This window comes from Sturnus vulgaris, chromosome 9, assembly GCF_052056855.1.
Source record: "Sturnus vulgaris isolate bStuVul1 chromosome 9, bStuVul1.hap1, whole genome shotgun sequence".
Lineage (NCBI taxonomy): Eukaryota > Metazoa > Chordata > Aves > Passeriformes > Sturnidae > Sturnus > Sturnus vulgaris.
Window position 1 is genome coordinate 14,453,444 of NC_142251.1, and position 26,960 is coordinate 14,480,403.

General features: G+C 36.7%; 1 protein-coding gene across 4 annotated transcripts in view; it reads left to right on the forward strand.

Annotated features, from left to right (window-relative positions):
• PRKACB (protein kinase cAMP-activated catalytic subunit beta) overlaps positions 1-25,414 on the forward strand; it is a 65,737-nt gene extending 40,323 nt beyond the window's left edge. For 3 of the 4 annotated variants that reach the window (XM_014883460.2, XM_014883455.2, XM_088169895.1), the window contains exons 2-10: positions 8,369-8,430; positions 9,372-9,500; positions 11,864-11,962; positions 12,963-13,045; positions 13,566-13,692; positions 15,790-15,885; positions 17,332-17,454; positions 19,370-19,534; positions 23,131-25,414. In XM_014883460.2, the coding sequence (XP_014738946.1) occupies positions 8,369-8,430; positions 9,372-9,500; positions 11,864-11,962; positions 12,963-13,045; positions 13,566-13,692; positions 15,790-15,885; positions 17,332-17,454; positions 19,370-19,534; positions 23,131-23,256 (1,010 nt within the window). In that variant the 3' untranslated portion in view covers positions 23,257-25,414. Of the gene's footprint in view, positions 1-5,479; positions 5,535-8,368; positions 8,431-9,371; positions 9,501-11,863; positions 11,963-12,962; positions 13,046-13,565; positions 13,693-15,789; positions 15,886-17,331; positions 17,455-19,369; positions 19,535-23,130 lie in introns of those variants that run through there. The other variant, XM_014883470.2, reaches the window with a different exon arrangement.
• Positions 25,415-26,960: the final 1,546 nt, after the last annotated feature.

The following is a 26,960-nucleotide window of genomic DNA, read 5'->3' on the forward strand; positions in this document are numbered from 1 at the left end:
AAATGTTGTTCTTGGGACCCATTCTTAAACTGTAGTCTTTTTTTTTTCTCCCCACTTGGTAACCATGGATATATATGAACTGCAGAAACAAAAGATGTTTGAATTTTCACAATTGTCACACAATTTTCAGTTTTTTGTTCTGTTAATACCTGCTATATTTCACACAAGAAGGTGGTCTTTTACACTACAGGTCCTGTGGTAGTTGTAACATTGTAGATTATTTGCTGGATAAAGTTCAGCCACAACTATAGAGGAAGGTACTGCACCAGGTGCAGCTTAATTCCTAATTGCTTACAAAGTACCTCAGCGTATAACAATCGAGTATATTACATGTTAAGATTCTTCACATGGATTTTTTTCTGTATGAACACATTTTTTTAAGTGGGGAGTGTTATGTACTGCATTTGAAAGTAATTGTATTAAACATGTAAGTCATTAGTTTTAAATTTTAAGATAATAGAATTATTCAATACAATAATTGAAAACCAATAGCTTAAAATTAGAATTATGTCTCAGAAGCCTTTTCAGCAGTCCAGTGTGGTGTGTTCATGGTCTTCTCACTAGCACAAGCTGGTACCCTTTCAGAAAAGGAGCAGTTCTGTCCCCCGTATTTGCCGATTTCCACCCCACTTCTCCCTTCCCTCACCTCAGAAGACGCATCCATGAGAAGAGAAGAGGGAGCTGCTTCTCTGGCCACTCCCTGCCTTCTGCCCATTACTTTTTAATGTGGGCTGGTTCCCTGACCTGGCTTGGCAGTCAGACACAGGAATGCTTTTGCTCTTTCAAGGAAGGTCATTACAGAAATGCAGGAGTGACTGACTGTGGGAGGACAGGACTGGCATGGGGTTTTTTTCAGCCCATACTGAACACTAAACTGTAGCCTAACAAATCAAACGACTGTTTCTTGGACCTTTAAGCCTCAAATCACATGCATTGTTGTAAGAGTGGAAGCAGATTTACAAATGTGTCATCTCCTGCAATTAATGCTTCAAGGGCAGGAAGAAGGTATGAGTGAGACTACTTTGATTAAGCCAAACCCTGGTTTTAATGTATTCCAGATCTAATTGAATGCTAGTTCTAACTGATCCATTTAGAGAATTGAAACAAAAACCCTAACTTTAATCAATCAGCAGAAGATTGCTAATAGCACTTTAATTTGAAAGGGAAACTTAGGTAATAAAGAGGAGTGGCAGCCTGAAGGACCAAAATACCTAAAGGTGGGATGGAACAGCTCTTGGCCACCAGGAATCTGCAGGAGGCTTTGTCACATCCTATACATGGATGCTCAGATGAAGATATTCTGCTTGTCAGGATTGAGGAAGTCTTGCACATTATTATTAATTTAGGATTTGAATAATAGATCCCAAGTTGGATCATAAGTTTCAGTTGGCTGATATGGGGCTTTTGGCATTTATCTTCTGCTCAGAGAGAAGTCACTTATTAAAGCATGTGTTTGTAAGTTTTTATGAACATTGGGTCTAGGTTCTCTTTTTTAGACTAAGAAAGCAGAGTTTTATATCATATATCTGGTTTTTTGTGGAAAATTATTCAACAGGGACATGTATGCATGTATAACTCTGCTGAGCAGCACTAGTACAAGATTTGATTGTATTTGTGACTGAAAAACTTTACTCCTTTGCATTATACATTTGACTTTACTGATTTACGTTATACCTTTTCGCGGGAATTAAACAAAATTTCAGGGATTCATGTCCTAAATGAGTCTTTTATTAGGATTTGGTTCTGTCTCCCCAGAGTGGCCCCTGTTATATTTTTTGGCATTAGCAGGGTTTATCACCTTTGAAGTAGTACTTTGGTATTTCAGAAAAGATCAAGGGAGAAAGACTGAGCATTGGATTTGGAAATGAAATTAATTATATTATCTGTAATAAAAATAGAAGGACTGACTCTGGCAGTTGTGTGCAGTAGAGTATCTACTGCTCAGAATTCAACAAAGATCAGTGTCATTTCTGATGGCTGAAAACCTGGCTCCTGTTGTGGTGTGTCTTAATCTGTCATATCTCCTATGCAGGCTGTTACTGTGTAGCCAGCCAAGTAAAGAGGTGAATTGGGTTCTTTATAGAGCCCTTAACTGCTTTAACTTTGCTTTTATAAAATTCACAAAATACTGTTTAGCTCAAAACATGGAAATCATGGACAAGATTAAAATAATATTTCACCGGTGTTCCAAAGTTGAGTTGTAATGGATAAAAGCAATTTGTATTTTATAATTGCTGCACGTTTTAAATTAACTCCTGAATGTGAATGTACAAAGATCAGATTCTAGTGCCTTCTTCTGGTTCTTAGGCATGACAGCTGTAACTGGTCTTAATTGTCTGTTTATCCTGTTTGTCTACTTTTTCCATGCCTCTCTCTTTTCCATTTCTTCCCCATTCTTTCCAGTATTCCACAGAAAGGTTTACAGTGTACGGTTAGATAATTAGCGCTTCCATTTTAAGAGCAAGCTTATATTCAGTTAATAATTCTTACATGATCACGTTTCTACTAAGAACTTTCTGTTTTTTATTTTGGCAAATGGGCTCTTTCAGTACTGCTCCATGTGTTTGGTTCTTTGTTTCTGGAGAGTGTTGGATTTTGGTTGTTTGGTTTGGTTTTTTAACTGAAGGGAGGTTCTTACACATTTCAGCTGGTAAGTTGATTTGCTCTGCATCACCTGTTTTTATCATAATTAGTGTTTAAAGAGAAGTATGAAGTCAAAACCTTGATAAATGAGATGGTCAATTGATGCAGTTCATTGATCTAGCCTTGACAGAAACAAGACAGACTCCTTGCTGGTCAGCTCTTCACGAGAAGGCCAGTGGCTGTGCTCACTGCAGTGTTCAGACAAGATGGGCTTGCCTTCAACCAGGTTTATATCACCTGGACTTTTTTCACCCATCATTTTCATATTGTGAGAAACAAAGTGTTTGTGTTGACAGTCTGTTTCAATGATACTATTTTAGTTTGTGCTTTGAAGTGTTTTCTAGCTATTAAATTGTTAAATGGTGCTCACACTGCTTCCTCTGAGAGTATAATAATACTCAACACTTAGCTGTGTTCATTTTGAAACACTTGCCTTATTTTGAGCTTCTTTTATATTATTCCTGCTAATCAAAAGAGAAATTTTAAAAAATTAAGATGACAGGTTAATGGTGTGAGAATGGAACTTAGAACCAGATTCAGAAGCTTCTTACTTGCATCTGAAATACAGTACCATAACCACAGGATTCACTGAGGTATATATATACATCTATATCTATATACATCTTGATAAAGTTTAAGGCTATAAATACACTTTTTATAAAAATGAAATATACATTTACCAGAATCTCTTCATACATATTCATTTTTCCATTAAATGATTTAATTAAATAGCCTGTTTAACTCCAGACTTCAAATGATTATATTACAGTTTTGGAACAAAATTTGAATTGTATTTTGATAAAGGGCATTTTAAATACCAGACAGAGATTGGCATTTAGCACAGCAGATGGGGGTTTGTAGTGGTGCCCAGTGTTTAGTCTTAATCAGTTTAGTTCTTGCTTTCTTGCAGTGAATCCTAGCCAAATACTTTTTTTCCCCCCTTACCAAAAAAAAAAAAAATCCTGGCTTGCTGGCTCTTGTGGGAGATGTGATTGAGAATAACAAATACTGTGCATGTGGGAGGTGGGAGAAAGGCAGAGTAACTCATGATAACTCTCTGGACTGCTCCATCTGTGACCCCTTTCCCTCTGCTGTCATTGCAATCCTGCAACTGAGAGGTCCTCACCCTCTTGAATTTTTTTCAAGAACTTTCTTCTGATTCACTTGCCCTTAAACTATGTTTTAGGTCAAAGTACTCATTACAGTACTCATACCCTTAGTTAACAATTTTTTTATAAGCATGTTAACTTTTCATAGAAAAGTTGATCCATAAAGCAAGCAAATATATTGTGAACTGTGTGAATGTACTAATAGAGAAGTCCCCTCTTGTTTGGGGGTGGCCTCAGGGGTGTTTCAGTTTTGCATGTAGCAGTTTTTTCATTTGTTTGGGTTTTGTTGGTTTGTTTGCTTGGGGTTTTCTTTAATTCCTCCCATGCTGGCATTACCTAGGAACCTCTGGATCTTGGGTTCCTCTTCCCTTAGAACACTGTTCCAGCAGACTTTCCTACTTATCCTCATGTTGCCTTGGTTCCAAGTACAGCTCTGCACAAGCCACCTGTGATACCCAAGGGAGTAGCTGAGGTCTTGTGTTGTAGTGGTTGTAGCACTGCTTCTGACCAAGGTGAACCGAAGCAGGTGGAAGTTGTAAGACTGCTTCAAGTCATTCAGTTGTGGTCCTTGGCCATTAGTCCATTTCTTCCCACCTTCTTCTGAATCTCACCAGATTTCCTGTTTTGGCTGTTTGCACTGCAGAGAACCTGCCTCTCCTGCCAACGCTTGCTCGTGCTTGTCACAAAGGGCTGGGTTTGTGCTGTGTGTTTGTGCTTGCCTAATCCCTGGACAGCTAGTGGGTGCATCCTCTCTGGTTCCAGCTGGTGTCCTTCCTGCCATGTTCAGTTGTTTCTGCTGTGGTCCTTGGTGTGCTGGTGCTGTCACCTGTGCTTTGCTGTCTCTTTCTGTACCTTCTTTTCTTGGGCAACAGCTCCTCCTGCTTTGGTTTCAGCCTCCTGTGCTCCAGCTTCTACTGTACCAGTAAATCCAGTCTGAGTAGCGTCTGTTGCTGATCTGTGCATACACTCCTTGCCCCACTCTCATCTTCACTTTGCTCAGCCACAGACAAGTGATCCTTGCTCTTCAGTGTTTATGGCAATGTGTATATCCACATCCATAGTTCTTTTTTTTTATAGTCTTACAAAATTAAATCATGCTCATGTGGTGTCCACAGCAGATCCCTGTGTACATTCCACTTTGCATATAGTAACTTCAGCTGTGCAGTTTAAACTTCTCAAGTTACTGTTACTGGATAATAGGACTGAAATCTGATTGAGATTTTATTTTTTTGAGACTGCTTGCCACTTCTGTGCTATCTACCACATGCCATGCAATTCACACATGCTGTCTTCTGGAACAAAGTGCTAAGTAGTGGGAAGATCACCCGATTACAGGTTTTATTGTGATCCAGCATGCTGTGATGAAGATAGATACACTATTGTTAGCAACAGTTCTGTGGATGTGTATGTCTTGGAATAGATTAATTATTAAAGATGCCAACTTGATCTCCTGAAGTTTTCTAAGCTGTGCTTATTTCTGTGATGCATCATCTTTTTTTCATACTGATTTTAGCTGCCTTTGGTGATTTTTTTTCTTTCTTTGCTCAAACATTCTGTGATTTAGCATGAGTCATTCTGTCTGTGTGGGAAAGGACTGGTTTATTACAAGGTCTGTTCTTGATTGGGGAGGGGAAAGGGTGGAATGTATTTGTGTTTTCTATGTGTTTGTTGTGGAAATGCATAAAACTTTTTTTTCTTCTTCTCTTTCTTTCCTCTCTTCATCATCTCATCTGTGTGGGTGAATGTTCCTGCAAACCCTTGGGGAACCTATAGAGACGTTTGGTATGCTCATTCCTTCATTAGTGCCCAAAGTCACAGATGCTAGGTACAGTTTAGACTAGAAAAGCAAATAAGAGCCACATCATCACAATGTAAGGTGGCTAAAAATGTGCACTTGAGGAAAACCTCTAAGTCATCATCTATTACACCTATTTGTTTGCATCATCACAGTAAGACCAATGGCCACTGCTACACAGTTGGCGTAAATTTTGGTTCTGCACTTGAAAGTAGAAATTAAATGTGTTCTCGGTAGCAAGAGCTGCTGTTTTGTGCTTGAGAGATGATTTTCAAAAGTTCAAATTCCAAGTTATGTTTTGAGAAATGAATGAAGTGCGTACACTTAAACTGCCTAAGTTCTGTTTGAAAGCCCCTGTGGAATTGTGTTGAGGTGTAGGAGCCCAGGTGACCTCTGAAAGTGGGAACCAGGAATAATTTAATCTACTTTCTCATTAGGAAGAAACTCATTTTAATAAAACAGAGCACAAAACATGAACCTATTTTTAAAAGACAGTGATTTTCAGATAAGTTATTACCATTGGATAGCTTTATTTTGCAAATATAAGTTCAATGCTGCTTTCTAAGAAAAGAGGGCCAAAGTAAAGCAGAACAAAGTAGGAGTTTTGTTGCAGGAGAGCTTGTGGCTCAGTGGTGTTCTAGAAATGAGAGATTTTTCTCACGAATCCACAATTTGAATATTTCCAGCTGGATCATATTTAGTTCGTAAATAGCATTCTTTATTCCATAAGTAGAACAGAGACAAAAATGACTGTAAATGTCATTGTATATTTTTATAAATACTGAATAGTCATACTTCAATGTGAAATAAGTGGAAACTTAAAATATTTATTTATATGAACAGAGACGGCATGAGGGATATTTAAGACATATGTACTGTAATAACATGAAAAAACAACACCAACTACTTTGTGTTTTGGTTATGCTATATAGTGTTAATGTTCACTTCTAAGCTACAGCCTCCAAAGTTTGAAGGCACAGCTTTTTGGCAATCTTAATGATTTTCCTGTTTTTTTTCTTGTCATAAGAGAAAATATTTGCGCTACCGTGACATAAATTGATGTTTAAAAAACTATATTAGTATTCCTCACTTGATCAAGTCATCTCTGTTCTCCTAATGGAAGAAGGATCATCAAACATTAATTTGGACATTGCTAGCTTCCATTTTTTGTGTTGAAAATTATTTCATGCCACAGGAAATCCTGTCCTATCTTCAAATTAGGATAATCAAGTCATTACATGAATAACCGCTATAACTTATAAACAAAGGAAATATTTTCTACACGCAGGATAAATACGTTAACATTTTTTGTTGATTGGCCACTAAAATATTTTTAAGTTAGTTTCAATACCATTTTACCAGTTTATTTGATATAAACTGCATTTTTATTGTTCTTCTTAACCATAAGTTTAGAATACTGAATTTTTCTCCTCTGTGATATTGCTTGTTTCTCTTAAAATAAAATTGCTGAGTGAATATCATGCTTTAAACACTTTTCTAGTGTTGAAATCAGCCAGAACTTTTGACAGCTTTTATGTAATTTCCATTTTATTTAGTGTTCCATCAGAGCCAGTGGTAGTGGGAGCCATGAAACTCCTTTGAGTGTTTTGTGATAATCAAGTCCCATACCACACCCAAGAAGGGGACAAAAAAAGGAAGAATATCACAACCGGCCTTCTCCAGGGCTGCTGTTGTTTTTACTGCTGCTGGAAATGTACCAGTATAAGAAGAGATTTTTTGAAGTTTTCTTTGTCAACATTAGTATTCACTGAAAAGTGCAAGAAAGTTCTGATTCATCAAGTGATTTGTTTACAACCTGTTATAAACCTAATTTTCTAACTGTCAGAATGCAAAATATAGTTGCTAAAACACAACTTTCTAGATAATGACCTGAATAATCTTGGCATATTGCTGTGTATTTTTAGAAATTGCTTGTGGCAGAACGTCACAGTACAGAAAAACCACTGTTATTAATGTTGTATTATGTGAAGTGATTCAGAGAACACACAACCAGTATGATATTTTCTTGATTCTGTGACTCTTTCAGAACCACAGCAATGTCTGAAACACCTCCCATTAATGACTGTGCATGAAGTTATCTGCATTGATCTGGCTGAGCATTGATATTCAAAAAAAAGAGAACCTCTGAGAGATGATCTGAACAAAATATGTTGGTGCACATTTTACACAGTCATCCAGAATTTTGCCATTATACATTCCTTCAATTTCAATGGGAAATCAGTATTAAAACTGCATATTCTCTGACTGTGGGCATGCCTAATGTGCAGTGTGGTTGTAGCCCTGTGCTTTGTCTTTGCTTGCAGTAATGCTATCCATTTGGTCCTTGAGCTTGCAAACAGCCTTTAAATAAAGGTGATGAGGGGAAAAAGCAATGAGATTGACATTACACTCAAGCAGCTGAAAGAAAATGCAGCATTTATTTAAAGAGATAAGAAGTCAATCTTTGTGGAATGGTTATTTATAAATGTCAGGTGTTTGGTTTTTTCCCAACTGAATTAAGAATGTCTAACATCACCTTAAAGCCTGCTTGCCTATAGAGTATTTGAGCTATTAGAGCTGGTAAAGTTTAAGTAATTTGTGTAGAATGATGTAGTTACTCCAGAAAGCTTAGATGTCACCTGGAGATACAGTAGAAGTTGTAGAGACATCAATGCTTGCTTTCATCCATGGTGAAAATAGCATATTATGAATTGAAGAAAGACATTGATAATGAAGTTTATATATTTTGTTAACAAAGCATCTCCATTGCACCCATGGTGAATTATATTAATTGAAATGTACTTTTTTTGTGTGTTTTCAGTGAAAGAGTTCCTAGCCAAAGCCAAAGAAGACTTTTTAAGAAAATGGGAAAGCCCCCCTCAGGTATCACTCATTTAAGCATTCAGTAATTTTTTGTGTTGCATTTTTTGAATAATGTTATCAGTATGTTATCAGTCTGTAATGAGTAGTGCAGAAAACAGAAATAATTTTAATGCTATTTGTAAAGGAGTTTCAGGTATTTTAATGCCACCTTTGTCACTTTTCATTGAAGTCTATCAACAAAGATTCTCAGGTCTTCTCCAGATTTGAGTTGATGAAATGCTCCCACTGAACAACATTTTCTCTTATGAGAATGATGTTCACAATCAACATGAGAAGACTCAAAATCTATTGGCATGTTTTTAGTTGGATTTTTTTAACCAGAAGCACATCTGTGATTTACCATGTTAATGATTTCTGCCATGATAATAAGAGGAATTAAGAATACTAAGACTACTGCATAGGGCCTGGGAAGCAGGTTAATGAGCTTGTTAGAGAAAAATACGGTAAAATTTGGGATTTTGGGGGAGTTCATTCTTGTTCTAAAGCAATATTTGAGATGCTATGGCAATGAATATGAGAAAATGTACTCAGGGATGTGCTCTTCAGACAACTCTCATGTACAACTGTCTCTAGAGCTTGGGGCTTTTTGCATGTTCTGATATTCTTGATCATGAAGCATGAAGGGGTTATTAATCTGCACGTTATATTCATGATCTGTTTACTGCTAGATGTTCCTTACTAAGTGTGTATGGACAGCTGTATGGACAAATTATAGAAATGTTGATATAATTCAGTTAAGTCTTCTTCTGTTTTAATGAATACAATGTAAAATCTCTTTAAAATTTGACAGGTATCAAATTATAACAGTACAGTTGGCTAAGTTGGCTATAGTTATCTTTGTTAAATGTAGTATTACTCGACCTTTTTCATAACTGAATTCATACAGTTGAAATTGTCTTTGGTGTTAGTTCGTAAATAATGTGATTATATCCTACATATAGAATACTGCTGGCCTAGATGATTTTGAGCGGCAAAAAACCCTTGGAACAGGATCATTTGGGAGAGTAATGATGGTGAAACATAAATCCACAGAACAGTATTATGCTATGAAGATACTGGACAAACAGAAGGTTGGTATAATTTATAGTGGATTTTGTTTTTTGTTCTTTGCTACAGAAGAGTTTGATGTAGATGAAGATCTGGTAGCTGTGGCTGAACTGAGTTGCACATACTGTGCTTTTTCTTATCACACTTGGATACCAGTGATAATTTAAATTATTTTCTCTTTTTGCCAATAGGTTCAGTTGTTGGGATTGTGTAGGCTTTGTACAATGGCCAGTAACATTAACAACAGGCAAAAGAGGCTCTAAGTAGCCTTTAAGTCCAAGGTATTAATAAAATATCATTGGATAAAATCTATGCTTAGATTGTGTCAGCTGGCCTCTAAGTTCTTTGGGAAAAGCAAAATGCAGTGCTACAGCTCAAAAAAACCAAATAAACTTTTGCAGGGTAGGTCAAAACCACCTAGATCACAAGTTCTCAAAAGTTTCATTTGTGCACCATACTTGAAATTAAAATTGTCTGCACAAATTTCTTTTCCATTCTTGATCCTGCGAGGTATTACTTTCTGTATGTTTAGTTATGCAATAATCCTGTGGCATCTCTAGTAACCTTGTAGGTAGAACAGGAGTCTCAGAACAGCTGTCACGTAATGGATGGACATTTTCTGTGTTGAAAACTTCAGTGCTGTAGTCTGAACCTATATTGCTGCTCCAGCCTAAATTTTTTTTAGAGGTTTATTACTCTTAGATTAAGTAAGCAATGTCATTTGATAAAATTTAAATTTTACACTAGAGAATTCCAGAATGCAAAGAAATATTTTAACAGAATTTATCACTTCAAGTAGTTTTTAATGGTTTTGACGAGTTTTTCAAAAGTGCATTATTTAGATTAGTAGATTCCAAGGTCCTGAATGTAAGAGCTGTTCTTGTTTTGTAAGACAGATGTCTGAAATTAGACATTGGGCAGGCTGCCTATAATTTTTCATTTCCATTTTACTTGAAAAAAAGGGAAAGCAGCCAGTGTATGTCTTTGTTGTCCAATCTCATGCTTGATTCATAGAACATGAAAAAAATGTAATAGATGTTGATGCAGCCAGTAGTTTTCTGTGTAGGGACATTATTCTTCTGTCTGCCTTGAGTTAGGAAGGCTGTAACATGCCACTGCTTGGCTAGTTGTATTATGTAATTATTTTTTGAAAGAAAAAATCATGAACAGGAGCTTGGGCACCAGCAAGTTGTTGGAGAATCTGCCATTACCAGACACCATTTGGTATATGGGAAGCTGACCCTGGCCATGCCCTGAGCCTGGGCTTAAGTGTGAACAAAGCTGTGTCTGAAGCCCCAGCTGGACATTCTGAAGTGTTAAACAAGAGCTTCAGCCTGGAGTGCTGCTCCATCCCCCTCCAGTACCTCACTAGGAGGAGATGCAGGAACAAGGCTGAAGGGTCTTGCATTGCAGCTAAACGCTTCACAGACAAGAGCCTTGGCTTTCTTGCTTGGATGGACAAGATCATTCCAGTACTGTAGCTTTTTAGGAAAGAAGGAGACATTTCCACAAATAAGTTGATTTGAGCAAAACTTTATTTGTACCCTAAAGAGCTGGAATTCAAAAGAGGTTTAATGTTTTTTAAATCGCTATTTCCTTTTGTATGATGCTTTTTTCAAAACAGTAGTGAGTTTTTTATAGGTACTACCTTCTGCATCTAAATACAGTTTCAGTCAGGGTTGGAATATCTTGATTATCTCTCATTTGTAGCAGTTTGATTTGATTTCCAAACATAAAAACAGACTTGTTTTGATCACCCTCTTGTACATTTTCTTATTGTTTCCTATGGAGTGAGGAAAAAACCCCTAACTTTACCTGGAAATCGTGCCATTCTGAAAATGAGTTATAGATTAATTGTGCAATAGGGATTAAATAAAATGGAAAAAAATCATCATGCAGTGTTGAGGTCTAACGCTAGGAAACCAGTTATTAATTTGCGAGATAGAACAATGATCAGAAACCTGCCACTTGCTGCCTTGTTAGCAACCTAACATTTTAATGGATTACAAGAAGTAATTTGTTTATAAAAATGGAGATTTTGATCAAATGTATTTTATTGAAGTGCTGAGAAAATATGGCCATAATAAACATAAGCAATTCACAGAAAATGCAGAAAGGTTTTTCTTACTGATTCTTGCACTCAGCAAGTAGGAAGAGACACTATTTGTAGAGCTGTCTGCCAACCCTATTACACAAGTGTTACTCTTTAAAATGCTATTAGACTTTTTAATCCTTTCTTGGTTCTGTTATTGTACTAGGAATCCATAAGGTTTTTCATTTTCTGTAAAGTTACAAGCTTGCATTCAACTAATTGTTTAACACTAAAAAGTTCAGCAAGAACTACAAAGTATCACACTTAAGCTGAAGATTGTTTTTTCTCTCCTAGGTTGTCAAACTGAAGCAGATAGAACACACACTGAATGAAAAGAGGATATTACAAGCAGTGAACTTTCCTTTCCTTGTTAAACTGGAGTATTCTTTTAAGGTAGTCATTACTTTCAAAGTAGTTGTTGGGTTACAGGGAAGTGCATGCTTACACTTTAGATATTAAAATATTGTACAATAGTTCAAGTATTTTTGTTTTCAAAGATGCTTCATTTGGCACTGTTGCCAGGGCTTGAGTAGGAGTGGAGTGCACTCGTGTACACTTCATATACCCCGGTTCGTCAGGTAATGATTGACAGGATATCTCCAAATAAAAAAATAAAAATTAAATTAGGTTAAACTCCTTAGAGTTTTCTCTTCTCTTGGAGGGCAATTGGATTTTGTACTCTAAGGGAGCTTTTAGGCATCATTTTATCTTTGAGAGATACCAAAGCATGTCTTCTGTACCAATATATAGAATGGTAAATTCGTAATTGTGCCTCAGGTATAAATCTCAAGCAAAAAGATCTGCAGAACGTCTTAATGACAGTTTTAACCATGAAAGAAAGAACTTTGAGCTTAGCTTCTCATTTTATGACAGTACATACTAGTTAGTCTGTAAAGAAATTGAGAAGCTTCCTAGTTTGTAGAGTGGTAGGTGCCTCCTTTCTTTTCTTTTTATTTTTCCTTTTTTTTTTTTTTTAATTTTAAATGAGCAGACATGTTCCACCTTAATCTTTAGAGGTTTGAGGTTTGGGGCAGGGGCTGAGGAGACAGGAATACCTCAGGCTGTCTGTTATAAGTATTGAAGAGTTCAAGGTCATGCTTTGCAGTAGTATCTTGCCCTCTCTTCTGTCAGGTCTCACACACACCAGTCTGTGTCTGAACCTCACTAATAATCTTTATTCAGATTTGTTTTAAAAGAGATTTCTGGGGATATATGATGCTTCTTCTGCAGTTTTACAAGAATTTCTACCTATGTTGCATTGTATTTGTCAATGTCATTGGATGGCTGCAATTTTTCATTCATTAATAAAATGTACTCCACATGGGAGTTGTAGAGACTATAGCATACCTAATGTGTACTCGTTAGTGTTTATTTGTCTGCTTAATTTCCTTAGGACAATTCTAATTTATACATGGTAATGGAGTATGTTCCTGGTGGAGAAATGTTTTCACATCTAAGAAGAATCGGAAGGTTCAGGTAAGAATATTAATGGCACAATTCCTTTTAAGAGGTTTAATTTACTGATTTGGAAAGAGGGTTTTATAATATTTGTTAGCATTGAAGAAAAAATTCGGAAGGGTTAAGTGCATTTATTTTACCTCTTGTTCAGTGGACTTAAAGTAGTCAGGCAGTGAAGAACTCCTAATTATTTTTCATGTAGTAAATACAGGCATTTGTGATCTGTGCATGATAGAATCTTGGAATTCCTATGCATATTATCACTGAAATTCATGGTAGTTTCTAAAAGTAAAATTTGAAGTTAAAGCTCTGCACTGTGGGATACATTCATGTTGATTTGCCGTGTGTATTTTAGCTGAAGATTTAAATTTAGGGAATGCATGTATCAATTCTGAAAATGTCTGCTTTTGCTTTTTCTTGTTACATAGTAAAATAACCAGTTAAAAGATGTTAATTTGTCTATCCCTGAGAGTTAGGTGGTTGTTTTGGTACCTTAGCATAGCATTGGGGTACTTAATATTCTTTTAATTCTTCACAGTGAACCACATGCACGGTTTTATGCAGCTCAGATAGTGCTAACATTTGAGTACCTCCATTCATTAGACCTCATCTACAGAGATCTAAAGCCTGAAAATCTTTTAATTGATCAGCAAGGATACATCCAGGTATGATATTCTTCATATATTTAGGGAGTGAATTTTTGTCTTGCAGTACAGATTTAAGTAATTTGAGAAAAAGTGTTTAGAATAAATGGTCTAGTAGCATGTTTGTGTGGAGCATTCAAATGCCCTGCTGTCTAGTAATGGTTAAAACCCTTGGGTTGTACTTCCTCTGACTAAAATTAAGCATGCACACTAGAGGTGTCTGCAGTTGAGCCAGTTGTCAGGATTTCCCTTGGGGTCTGTAGTGAGAAGTAGGTGATTACATGGCTCTGTTCATCTGACCTATTTTACGAGTCTGCCCTAGAACAAGATGAAAGGTGCCCTAAAATGTCTGTTTCTCTGCACTGTCTGTATAAGTAGTTTAGGAAAACCAGCTTAGATATTAGCCCTGACACGATAGTAATTAATGCCATCAGCTGAATCCCACCCTTGGAGAGTCTTAGCCTCCCCAGCACACCTGGAGTGGGAGCTGAGTTGAGGGCAGCACTGCAGTCTCCAATGGCAGCTTTGGTTTGACAACAGGCTCTTATGGCACCTTCTCATCTTCCTCTTAGCTCTTACGTTTTTACCTACATGGCAAATGGGAAGGCAGAGTGCAGCAACAAACTGCAATGCTGTGCAGTCCTTAAAAGGAAGTTCTTCCCTCTTTGTGTCATCTTTTGCCACAGCAGAATCTAAACAAGAAAATACATAATAAAAATGTTTGAGAGAAGTGTAAAGGATTCATATCTTATGTTTTTATAACTGTGAAATAATTTTGCATGGAGTGTAAGATAATACTGTAGGGAGAAGATCAATAAAAGCTCCTTTAACGTAGTTGTGGAGCACCATTAATGTACAGCTGGTTTCCTCCATTTACTGTGTCTGGCTTACTCCAGCACTGGCAGCTCTCTCTGTGCAGTTATGTTTTTGTGATGGTGGCAGAGGGAGGTTTGTGTTCATACGTTGATGCTGCAGCTCCAACTTCATTTTCTTTTTGCTTTTTAAAGCCATTACTGTTTGTCCTGTGTCTGCAGTGTATTCTTCTTACATAGACTGGTGTGCATTCCCAAACTGAAGCAGGTCTCTCCATGTCACCCACTCTATTCAGTTCCATCTGCTGATGCTGTTGCTTCTACCAAAAATGAAGAAAAGCTGCCGTGATAGTTTGGAGTTCAGCTTCTTTAGTTGTGACATTAATGCACAGCAACATCAGCACTGGTCATTGTATAATTAGCAGCAATTCTCATTTGGTACAGTATGTTTTCTCAAGGAATGGGTTGAAATTGAAACCAAGAAGGAGGAAACAAAAGAAACAAGCATAGACTTGGTAGCTTGAAACTGATCCCAGAATTTCACATGTAATTGCCTGGATTCTGTAGGTATTCCTCAATATGGTCCAGGAAAAAACACAAGCATTATGATATTGCTTTGATTTCTGAAAACTTCCTATAGAAAACATTACAAGTGAAGTGAAGAATTTATAATGTCCAAGTTCTTGCCATTTGTGAATACAATTATTGCTACATTTTCCCCCCAGGCCTCAAATAAACAAACTTGACTCTGGTAATGCTTTCAAAGATACTCAGAATCAGAAGTTACTGTTGTCTTCTTCCCACACTAATTTTACATATGACCTTTATACACTTATGCAATAAAATTCTAAATTTACAAGACTGGGGAATATATTGACTCTTTTTGTGATTCATTTATTTGTTAACTAAAGGAAAAGATATTTATCTTGTTTATATTCTTCAAATTTTCAGCATTACAAACAGTCTGATATTAAAAGTATAAGAAATTAATAATGTAATTGCAGTACATGTGGAAGATTAGTAAGCCATAGTTTCCACTGATTTTTAAATTATAAATAGAAGCTGGTGTCAGGGTGATAATACATATTTTGTGTTCTTTATTTTTTATCATGAGACTTATTTATCTGTCTTAGAAGTACCAGAAGGACTGACTGATAAAGGTACATCTGACTATATGATACTGTGTGATTTGAGAAATAAATTTTTTCCCTGTAAAAAATACCTTTCCAAAATATTTCTAAAGTACATAATTTTAAATTTCTTTGTAGCAATGCACTTGCAGTCAATTTATTTCTTCTGATGACAGGTCACGGACTTCGGCTTTGCAAAAAGAGTAAAAGGCAGAACTTGGACGTTATGTGGGACTCCAGAATACCTGGCACCTGAAATAATTCTCAGCAAGGTACTTTGTCTTGTTACTCAGCCGTGCATTTGATGGAGTTAAAACTTCTCACCCATTTATCAACTTCTGAGGGATAAAGAATTGCTGATACGTCCAAAAATTAAATCTTGACTAGTCAGTTCTTTACAAATGACACAAAACGAAGTCATTGTATTGTAAATGTTCGTTTAGTATGCCAAAACTTATGCCAAATAAGGAATTTTCACATGACTGTACCAAACTTTCTACACATGCTTGCCACATAACTTGAGGGGCAAAGAGATTTAAAGAATCTGTAATTAGTTTATTTAACTAACATCCTTATCAGAACTACAGATCTGAGTGATTACATTCTGAAGTGTTAACACACTAGAACAAGAACTGTGTATGGGATCAGTCAGTGGTCATTACATAACTAATGGCAGAGTTTCAGGTTTAAGGCAGTTGACATCAAATCAAACTTGACAATCCACTGGTTTTACACTAAAGTACATGCAGTCTAACCTGACTGTAGATCTGTTTGTCTACTACTTGCACTAAGCATTCCAATATTAACAAGTATTACTCATCCTATACCTGTTTAACTGTAACACTGTATTTCTTGCAAATGGAAAATATAGAACTGCTTACACTATAAAACAGTCAGTGCATAATGTTAAATTACACATTTAACGTGCTTTAATTAAGTACCCTTTGCACATTGTCAAAAGTGAACAAAAATACTTCTGTTTGGGGGAAAAAATGTTTGTTATTTGGATGTTTTTTTCTCCTGTGTAGCTAAAACAGCAGAAGAAATTGTAATGCATCTACTACAATGTCTTCAAAATAGATTTTCCTGAATGACTGAGTCCAAGCCCTGAGCTTTGTAAAAAATCTCAGAGAACATGTATGGAATAGTTGGGTTTGGTGGTTTCTTTGTCTTTTGTAACATTGGACCTACTAATGATTTAAGGTTCAGGCTTTTAAGATCAGATCATAAATTACTCTAACAGCTATTTAAGCTCTTGTAGCTGTTTAACTACATATGAAACTGAATGTTACCAAATGTGGATAATTAAGTAAAATGGTGACAGTGTACAATATAGGAAGTGTTGTTATAATGAAATTTCCCTAAGCTTTGAAGAATTATCAATCTGTAACAAGATTGTTTTGATTTCAAATAAATAAGTTGTGCCCATTTCTGTCATTTAAGGAGTCTTGTCACAGGAGTGTAAAGAAATCACTGACACTCATCACAGGAATGTGTGCAAAATGCTTTATTTCCCATTACTGTTTCACTGTCATTGCTGTATTGGGTTTTAAGTGTATTGCTGTTGGAGTCTGTGAGTGCCAGTTTGGTTGGTTGTAAGTCTGTATTAATAGTCAGGTTGTAAGTTCTGCATTAAACGAACAATATATAGATCTGTACTGAAAATCTTAATCTGTGTTAGAAACTGTCCTAACAGTGGCATGTTTCATTTTATTCAGGGTTACAACAAGGCAGTGGATTGGTGGGCATTAGGAGTGTTAATCTATGAAATGGCAGCTGGATATCCCCCATTCTTTGCAGATCAGCCCATTCAAATTTATGAGAAGATTGTGTCTGGCAAGGTGAGTTAAGGCTCTGAGTGTTTTCACAAATGCAGTTGTTTTAATAGGACCTGGTGTTTGGTGGAGGAGATGCCAAACTCAGTGACCACTACACATTGAGCAATTTGAAAAGGACCTAGGAGAAGTTTGTAATGTACATTTCATAAGCACAGACATTGTTACTTGAAAATCAGTGTTATAAAAATCTGTTTCCTGCCTTCGAATTTAAAATGCAAGTTACTAAATTTACAGACATGGTGGTATTATATCGTTTTATGCTTGGATTAAAGTGATCCAATGACTATTAACAACTGCTTAGCTGTGTGCTTAATTTGCCTAGCTATTATCTATACATTTTTTTTGCAATTTTTGAGAAGCCCTGAAGAGTTTCCATCATTCCTAGTAGGTCTCTTTACTTCCACGGTCTTATAGCTAGACATATCTAATATTCCATTTGGCTTTCATTGTTATATAAAATTTTTTGAAAGTGTTTCCAATGTTTCCCTTTTATTTTTCATTAATATCTCTCTCTTCCTTGCCCCTACATAGACACGTGCTGTGCTGCATCTCAGGTGCCTCTGTAATTCTAATCAAGGGTAGTACCTCAGCAGGCCTGTGGTGCACTGCACTGAGCTTCATTCTTATTTAATAAAGAATGTGGTTGGTGGTTGTTCTTTGAAAGGTTTTAATGTTGTGAACCTTCAGCTATGTCCATGAATATATGGGAATTAATTTACAAAGATATGTTTTTAAAGAAATCTTTTTCTTCTAAACTAAAAACAAAATGTTGGGCTTTTTTTGTAGTTTTATCCAATTGGCTTGACGTCTGTAAAAGGTCATTACCTTTTCTACTGAGTCCATGGATGGACTACAGCAGAAATAACACTGGACATCAATTTTGGAAATTGTAATTCCATTCTCAGCTGGCAGTTGTTTATAACCTAGAGTCTTTCATTTATTCTACTTCATTTGCATAGTTCTCTACTTAAAATTTGAGTTAATATTTCCTTACTTCTCAGTGGTCTAGGTATTATCGTCATTAAATCTATGAATTTCTCATAATCTACCATAGAACCATATTGGTAGGTAAACTGAAACAGAGTCTTTGATAATTGAACTTCTTGATTTTTAAATTTTTTTTTTATGTTAAGTAATTCCATGATCTGTATTTAACATCATAACTGATCAGGTCAATATCAGGAGTGTCAAACACTGAGACTGTGAGGGTGACAATTCAGCTTTCTGCCTCTTCTTTCCCCCTTCCTTTTCTCTGCCATCTCAAATGGTGTCAGTAGATCATTTGTTAGAAAAACCCTTTGTAATTACATCCCACGAATCATCTTCAGATATCCTTTAGCCAGGTGTGAATGAATTGCAAGTCACTAGAGTGCTGTCTTCAAATAGTGCTGTTATGCAAGACTTCTGATGTTGGTGCATTTAGTTACCAGAAACAGATTGCAGCACAGCATAAAATTCCAGATGGACTTTTCATATATGATTGCTGAATGTACACTTATTTCAGAGCATATCTATGTATTTATATGCTATATACTGTCTCCTCTGTGTGTGTTTATATATAATACAGACTAAAAATTTATTCCTAGAAAATAGCTGAGAATGTCTTGAGATGCTATGTTGTTAAAACACCAAGTTAAACTTAGCTTTTAGATCACTGTCACATTAAATTAATATCTTGCCCCCTAGAAACTTCCAGTTCAAGAAGTGGTAGACAGGCAATGTAATGCTATTGATAAAGGCTTTGTGAAACAGAAACACATGTGCAACAATAATCATCTCTCTCTTCATGCATTCCTGCTTGATTTGGTTTTAGAAGAAAGAAAATTGCCCCACTGTTTGCCTTTGTGTGAATTCCCCTTCACAGGGGAAAGAATCAAATTTGTATCATGTTCTTTAATATGTGGGTGTATAATTTTAGGTGAGGTTCCCATCACACTTCAGTTCAGACCTAAAGGATCTTCTAAGAAATTTACTCCAGGTAGATTTGACCAAACGATATGGAAATCTCAAGAATGGTGTAAATGACATAAAGAATCACAAGTGGTTTGCAACTACAGATTGGATTGCCATTTATCAGAGAAAGGTAAGACCCTTCCTGATCAAAACTTTTACAGGTCTTTAAGAGATTGAAGTAAAATTTCTAATTATTGTGTTTATTTTTTATTTCCAAGATCTGTGACTTTAAACTGAGAAAGGGTAAAAGTGGCTTAGTCTTTTAAGATTCCAGATATGTACTGATTGAATTATGTTTGTTTCTTCTGGGTATTTTATCGTGGACCTCTGTGTACATTCACGTTCTCTTTAACACATGTTGTATGTTAGTCTATTTCTGGGTTATCTCAGGATGAGGCATCTCTTGCCTCTCTCACTTTTTATTTAACCCCTGCTATAGTGGCATCTATAAGTACTCCTCCACAGCAGAAATGAATTTGTTTTCCTTTCCAGCCAGCTCTTAGCACTCAGCCGTGCTTCAGTGTGGAGAAGTTCAAGCCAAAGCCAGAGCTTTTCTTTTTTCTCCTAAAGCAACCTGCTCCTTCTGTAAAAAAAAATAGAGATAAGTGATAATATTTAAAGAAATTGGTTTGAATTTGAAATGCTAACATTCTTGACTATAGAGGCATGAACTTGCTGCTGTAACAGCAGTATTTTAAGGGACAAGCCTAAATACTAACAATAGTTTATAAAAAGAAACTGGTTGTTTGGCTACACAAACTGACAGTACAGTTGTTGAATTATTCACTAATGTATTAATTACTAGAAGACAGGGTACAATTAATGCATCCAGTATTCCTTGCATTAAATATAGATATTTTTAATAAAATATTCCCCATTGTGGAATTCTAATTATCTGTTCTTCACTTTCTTAATGCCTCTTTGCAAGGCAGATTTATATGCACCAAGATTCATTTGCCAGTACGCTGTTTGGGAACACCCAGGCCCCACAATATTAACAGTGTTTAATACTGTGCTAAATATTCTTAGCATTGCTAGTGCTATAGTGAATTACTTTCACAGAAATAAGAAATATTTTTAAATGTTAACAAGTAGTAGAGTCAGAACAGCTATTACTAGATTTAAAGGGTTGTGAAAACTGATACTGAGTAAGTTTGAAGCTTCTAATTATAAAGAATAAATACTGTAATACTGAGGGTCTGAAACAACAGAATGGATTGTAGTATCATTCAAGCATTCACAGAAATACAGCAATAAACCTTAGGCTTATACTAGTTTTTCACAGTGGCTGTTACCACAGCAGGTATTCTTCTGAGTAAGCATAGTGTTCCTTGGCAGCTAATGTCATGTGAATGTTTTTTGTTTTGTTTTTTTTTTAATGCTACAGTCATAAGTAAACTAGTCAGTTACTTAATTTCAGATACAGAATCACAAAATATGGTGAGTTGGAAGGGACCCATACAGATCATCCAGTCCAACTCCTGACCCTGCACAGGACATTCCCAAGAGTCACACCATGTGCCAGAGAGCATTGTCCAAACCATTCCTGCTCTCTTCCAGGCTGGTGCTGTGATCACTGCCCTGGGGAGCTGTTCCAGTGCCCAAACACCCTCTGGGTGAAGAAGCTTTTCCTGATATCCAACCTAAACCTCCCCTGACACAACCTCAGGCCGTTCCCTCGGGTCCTGTCACTGTCACCACAGAGCAGAGATCGGTGCCTGCTGCTCCTCTTCCCCTCTCAAGGAAGTTGTACCTGCAGTGAGCTCTGCCCTCAGTCTCCTCCAGGCTGAACAGACCCAGTGCCCCCAGCCCCTCCTCACACAGCTTCCCCTCAAGGCCCTTCACCACCTTTGCTGGTCTCCTCTGGACACTCTCCAATAGTTTAATGTCTTTATTACACCCAAAATTGCCCCCGTCACTTGAGGCGAGGCCATCCCAGCTCAGAGCAGAGAGGGACAGTCGCCTCCCTTGCCTGGCTGGCAGTGTCCCCAGAACACGGCTGTCCCTGCTGGCTGCCGGGGCACTGCTGGCTCAACTTGTCATCAGCCAGGACCCCCAGGTTCCTGTCTGTCCATACATCCAGGGTAGCCTCATTCCAGGTGCAGAATCTGGCACTTTCCAATGTTCAGCTTCATACACTTGCTGATTGCCCAGTCCTCGAATTTGTCAGTCTCTCTGCAGGGCCTCTCTGGCCTCCAGGGAGTCCACAGCTCCTCCTAATTTTGTATCGTCTATGAATTTACTCAGTATCCCTTCCACTCCTGCTTCCCAATCATTTATGAAGATGTTATGAAGAGCATAGGGCTGAGGATTGAGCCCTACAGAACCCCACTAGTGACAGGTCCCCAGTCTAAAGTCATACCATTCACTGTAACCTTTTGTGCCCCACCTGTGAGCCAGTTGCTCACCCATTGCATGATATGCCATCAAGTCTTCCTTTCTTTGTATGTTTCCATATTTATTAACACATTGCCTGGTAAGATGATTGTACTTAGACCCAAACAGGTATTTCCACTAAAAACCAATGTTATCTCCTGCAATCTCTTTTTAGGGATTTCCTTATTGAAGATAATAGGAAAAGGTCTGATATGTCTCATTTGAAAGTGTACTAAAGTTCAAGCAGTAAATGAGATTTTCTGTGCTCTGAGTTTTGTTGTAAAAGAGTAACTGAAAATCAGTGTAAAAAGACACAGAGACAGAATTCACATAATACTGATTTGTGGCTTTGTAGGCTAGGTATGCACACAGGCTGTGTTCACTCAGGCAAAATTGCTCAAACACGTATCTTGTTTTAAGAATAAAAGGATATACATGACAATTGTACACGCAAATACACAAGTTACTGTTATTTCTTGGCAGTGTATAGTGGTATTGCCCACAGTCTGGAGTTTAATTTGTGTTAGTCTGTGCTGTATCTCTTTAATTTACTGATCTACACACACAACACACCCCCACCATCAGCAATCTAGCTGGAGGCAGTGTGGTGTGATCTTCTGCCTCAGCTGGAGCTGTGCCTGCCCTGTTTCGTTGCCTTCCCACCATTCTACCTCTGGCACACTTACTCCTTGAGGTGTTTGGGAGAGAGATACTTGTCTGAATACTTTGTGTTTCCAGGTTTAAATTTGCATGACCTGCATAATTTTGTTGTAATTTTGCTTAGCTTATGGTACAGTCCTTGAGTGACTTCTCCAAGTCATTGCTTGGGTCTTACTGTGGCCTAGTCTGGAGAAGGCTTTCACTCCTCACTTAGGTCCTAGGAGGAACTTTGTGAGAGATGCAGAACAAATTCTTTTCCTCTTGCATTAGGTTAATTTTTATTTGGAAATAGAAGATTGTTACTAAGTAGGAGGGAGAGGCATTCCAAACTTTCCTATGATTTTTGAATAGTGGTGGTTGCAATCAGTTTACTCCATGTCCTGTGCTAATGAGCTGGAAGGAGCAGGATTGCCTCTGCAAAGAGAGGACTAATCTTTGTTTGGAAGTGGAAGTAATTTTTTAATTATGTCTGTCAGCAAGAAATTAATCTTTTTAAATTTAGATTCACACATCTAGGCCTTCTTAGGTTGGTTTTGTTTATGTGCCACAACTTAAACCTGTAATACCTGATTTCTTGGCAGGATCAGAGAAGTAATGGGAGTATTGCTGTGCTCATTATTACAACGTTAAATCTACTGGTATTTGGCCAGTAACATTTCATGTGCCTTTTTGTGTCTCCTACCAATACAGGTAGAAGCTCCATTCATACCAAAGTGCAGAGGTCCTGGAGATACCAGCAACTTTGATGACTATGAAGAAGAAGATATTCGTGCTTCTCTAACAGAAAAATGTGCAAAAGAATTTGCTGATTTTTAGTAGGAGTAAGAGGACAAGATGACATCAGGGCTCACATTGGGATCTTTGCACTCTGTTAACAGATGAGGTGGAGCTGAGACCATCATATGTCAAAACAGTTACCTAGTTACTTCATTCCACAAAGCTGACTGAGGTCTTTATTGCCATCTTCCATGTGTGCAGTTTGCACCAACCCTTCTAACTAGGCACAATTAAGCAAGCACTGTTTGTGCAGTAACACAGAATAATAGACCACTTTCCTACTTAACTTTGGTTTCTGTCGTTCTTTGTTTCTGTGTATTGTTCATTTTCCCCCTTTGAAATGAAGTAGTTTTTTACCCAAGAATGCTCCATTTTATTTTGAATAATGTATTATTTGTGTGAGTGAAATGGAAGGTGTTGCGGCTAGTGTGATTTAGACTGAAGTGAAAGATAAATGTTGCTTCTAGTCTGTGCCAGCCAATAATTCATGTCTGTCTTGTGTCTGATGCTACAATTTATAATAATTTTTTAGTAGCTCAGACTAAACCTAGCCAACATTTTTAGCATTTTTGAAGGTAGTATTTATCGCCATATAAATGTCTGCTAAATTAACTTAAAAACATTTCTTCCTGGAGGCTGACCAAAATTCAGTAGAATCAATTGGATGGCTTAAGTAGGGGACAGTAGCTAGACCCCGTGCCTTGGTTTTCTACATCCCTGCAGTTTTTGTCACTGCCTCCTTCCTTTGTATTTCCCACCTAGGCAGTAGGCAAGTTGCCATAACCAGACTGTACCTGGAAAGCTTACAGTCTCATGAGGGAGTAATTCCATCTGGTCTGGATTTTGGACCATATTAAACCAAGTCAACTTACCAGCATTTCAGTTGGCAGGTGTGAAATGGCTTGTTTAAGATCAAGAACCCTAAACTCTTAAAGGAAGTTTTGGTCAGTACTGTAGAGAATTCATTTCGATTCACTTTTTCTTCTTTTTTTTTTCTTAATTTTTTTTAAAGTAGCCAATGTTTCGGCTCCCAAAGTATTCCTTGCTTCAAGCCTTTTTTGATTAAAAAAGGCATCCATTAGAATAAAAACCATCATGCCACAGAAAGCAAATTGCGCTCTGCCATTAGCTATGAAAAACAAATGGTTTAGCACATGCAAAATAATGTTCTAGATGCATCGCTGGATGAACACGGTTATTTTTTGTTAGCTGTTAAGAATAAGAGGTTATTGCCAAGTTTTTATTCTGGTATACTATATTAGTAAACTGAGGATGGAGTACTGCTACAATCATTTTCTTTTTAATTACAGCACTTCATTCATGAAGAAAAGAGATCAAGTTTAAAAACTGCAACAGCTGAGTTTATTTTAGTTGCATTGTGTCTTCATTTCTAACCTACTTTCTTTCAATCAATCAGAATGTATGGTCACACAGATACAAGTATTTGGGTTTAATTATGTTTTGTATACTCTCACCAACTGACTTAAAAGGTATTGCTACCATGTGCTAGCTTTGGGCACTTTTACACATTTATTTCAATGTTAATAATCAGCGGCTCAGCACTTTTTTCGGGGTTGCTTTTAAACTTATTCATAGTAGTTTTATTTGTACACTTGGTTCTGGCTGTCTCAGTGACCTGTCTTAAAACAGCACATCTAAAAGTTTAAACTAGACTCATGTTTTATGATAAATTTACATGCATACAAGGATGAATTGTTTTTTAAGAAAATGAGCTATATTGATACATAGCCATTGGATTTGTTTGAATGCCAGTGAAAATAAACAGCTGGCATTCCTTCCTTTTAATCTGTACAACGCTCCTAAAAGAAAGGCCTTTGTAGACATTTTACAAAAGAGTATGAAACATACCACCCAATGTTCTGTCTGTTTAGGTTGTTGAGCATTTTTGCACAACGTCATTAGGAGGCTGACACTGAATGCAGTCTTTGTCCACCCATATTTACATACATGCAAGAAAAGTATAAGATACTTTGCTGTAGCAAATTTTATGTAACAAAGATATATCGTCACATTAATAAATTTAAAGAAATCCTTTGTATGAAAATGTTAAAATCTTTTGTATTTCATTTAGACCAAGGACATGCTGCTGTATGCTAGCTGTATGCGATAAATTCTACAGTAACTTTGTTGTCGTTTATGAACTTTAAAAGATTTTAATAAATGTTGGAGATCACAATTTGATTCTGTTATGATTTTAATTTTTAATCATTACATTTATAGTTCTAGAAAGGTTCAGAGATTTTTCTGTTCTGTAAAATACTGTAATCATTCATCTTGCGTGTACAATAAGACAAAAGTCTAGGAAATTGGTTCTGACGTGTCTGTCTGATATCCAGATTAAGTTCTACATGGGCATAAGTGGAAAAGTCATCATAATGCCATGATATTATGCTATTTTTTAATTTTATGAAAATCCTGTTAGAAAGTAAAACACTTTTCCAATATGGCATAATAGACTTCAGTATGGAAATGAGATTCTATTTTGGAAAAGGAGGGGAAGTGTGCAATTTCCAAGGCATTAGTGAGTACATTTGACAATGTGAGTATTATACAACCCTCTCATTTAAACACAGTCATGAAATATAACTACAGAATATTATGTTACCTGTATTTAATTTGAAAAATCCTTTTCACAATATGGAAAAATTGTATATCTATGACAGTAGAAGCTTGTTAATTTTACACATTTGAGGAATTAAGTGTTGAACTATATGGTATATTTTAATTGTACTCTAGTTGTATGTAACTTTAATTTCCAACATAAAGGATTGTATCTCATTAAGTAAATTGCTTTTTTTATTATCTTGTCAGTTGCATTAAAACCCTTATTTTTAAATCCTTTAAAGTATTTTACTAATTTTTGCAAATAATTAGATGTTTTTAAGTGCTGCAATAGTGTGCAATAGTAAACATTTATATACAGAAGTGCAAATTAAATTATGTACAACACTTGTGCTGCTTCTTTGTGAATCAGAATGTTGTATGATGACAGTTGTTGCACCTCCCCACATGTGAGCAGGGTTTGAGAACAAGAGGAAAAGGTGAAACCTACTACATGTATGAGTTGAGGCACATTAAGCTTTATACTAACTAGGGTGTCTTGAGAAGGTGGTGTGGAGAACATTAAAGACACTATGAGAAGTCTTGGACTTCTTAGACAATCAAAAGCAAGCAAGGTGATCATTAGCTTCAGTATTGTTTGTCTTCATATTATTTTCATTCAGACTTGATGCTTTTTCTTAAAGATAATTGCCTGTTTTTAAACTGTCTGCAGATCCCGCTGTACAAACTTTGTGCTGTGTCTCATTGTGCTGTGAAACAACTGATAGAAGTAAAGACTGTTCATGGTCTTGGCATTGTCTGTCTTGGGGCTTTTTCTGCAAGTGGTGTTTGGAGAGGTTCGGGTGCCTGCTCTGTAACGCAGCTCCTCCTCTCCCCACTGTCTGAGCCAAGCTGTGGCCTCTGTGCTTCTGCTGCTGTACGCCTGCCACTGCGGTGTTGTGTTCTTGGTTTCCTGGTACTACTGCTACATTACATTTTAAAGACCTCTGTACTTTTTCTAAAGCTGAGCTAAAAAAAGCCTGCAAAAATACTGTTTTCTGCTTTTACTACAGCTCCTAAACAAGCACAGCATGCTGAGCCACAGATTTGAAGGTGTCATTCAAATCTATTCTTCTGATTTGCTGCATAAGGAGGACTTATCCCAGATCAGAATTGAAGAA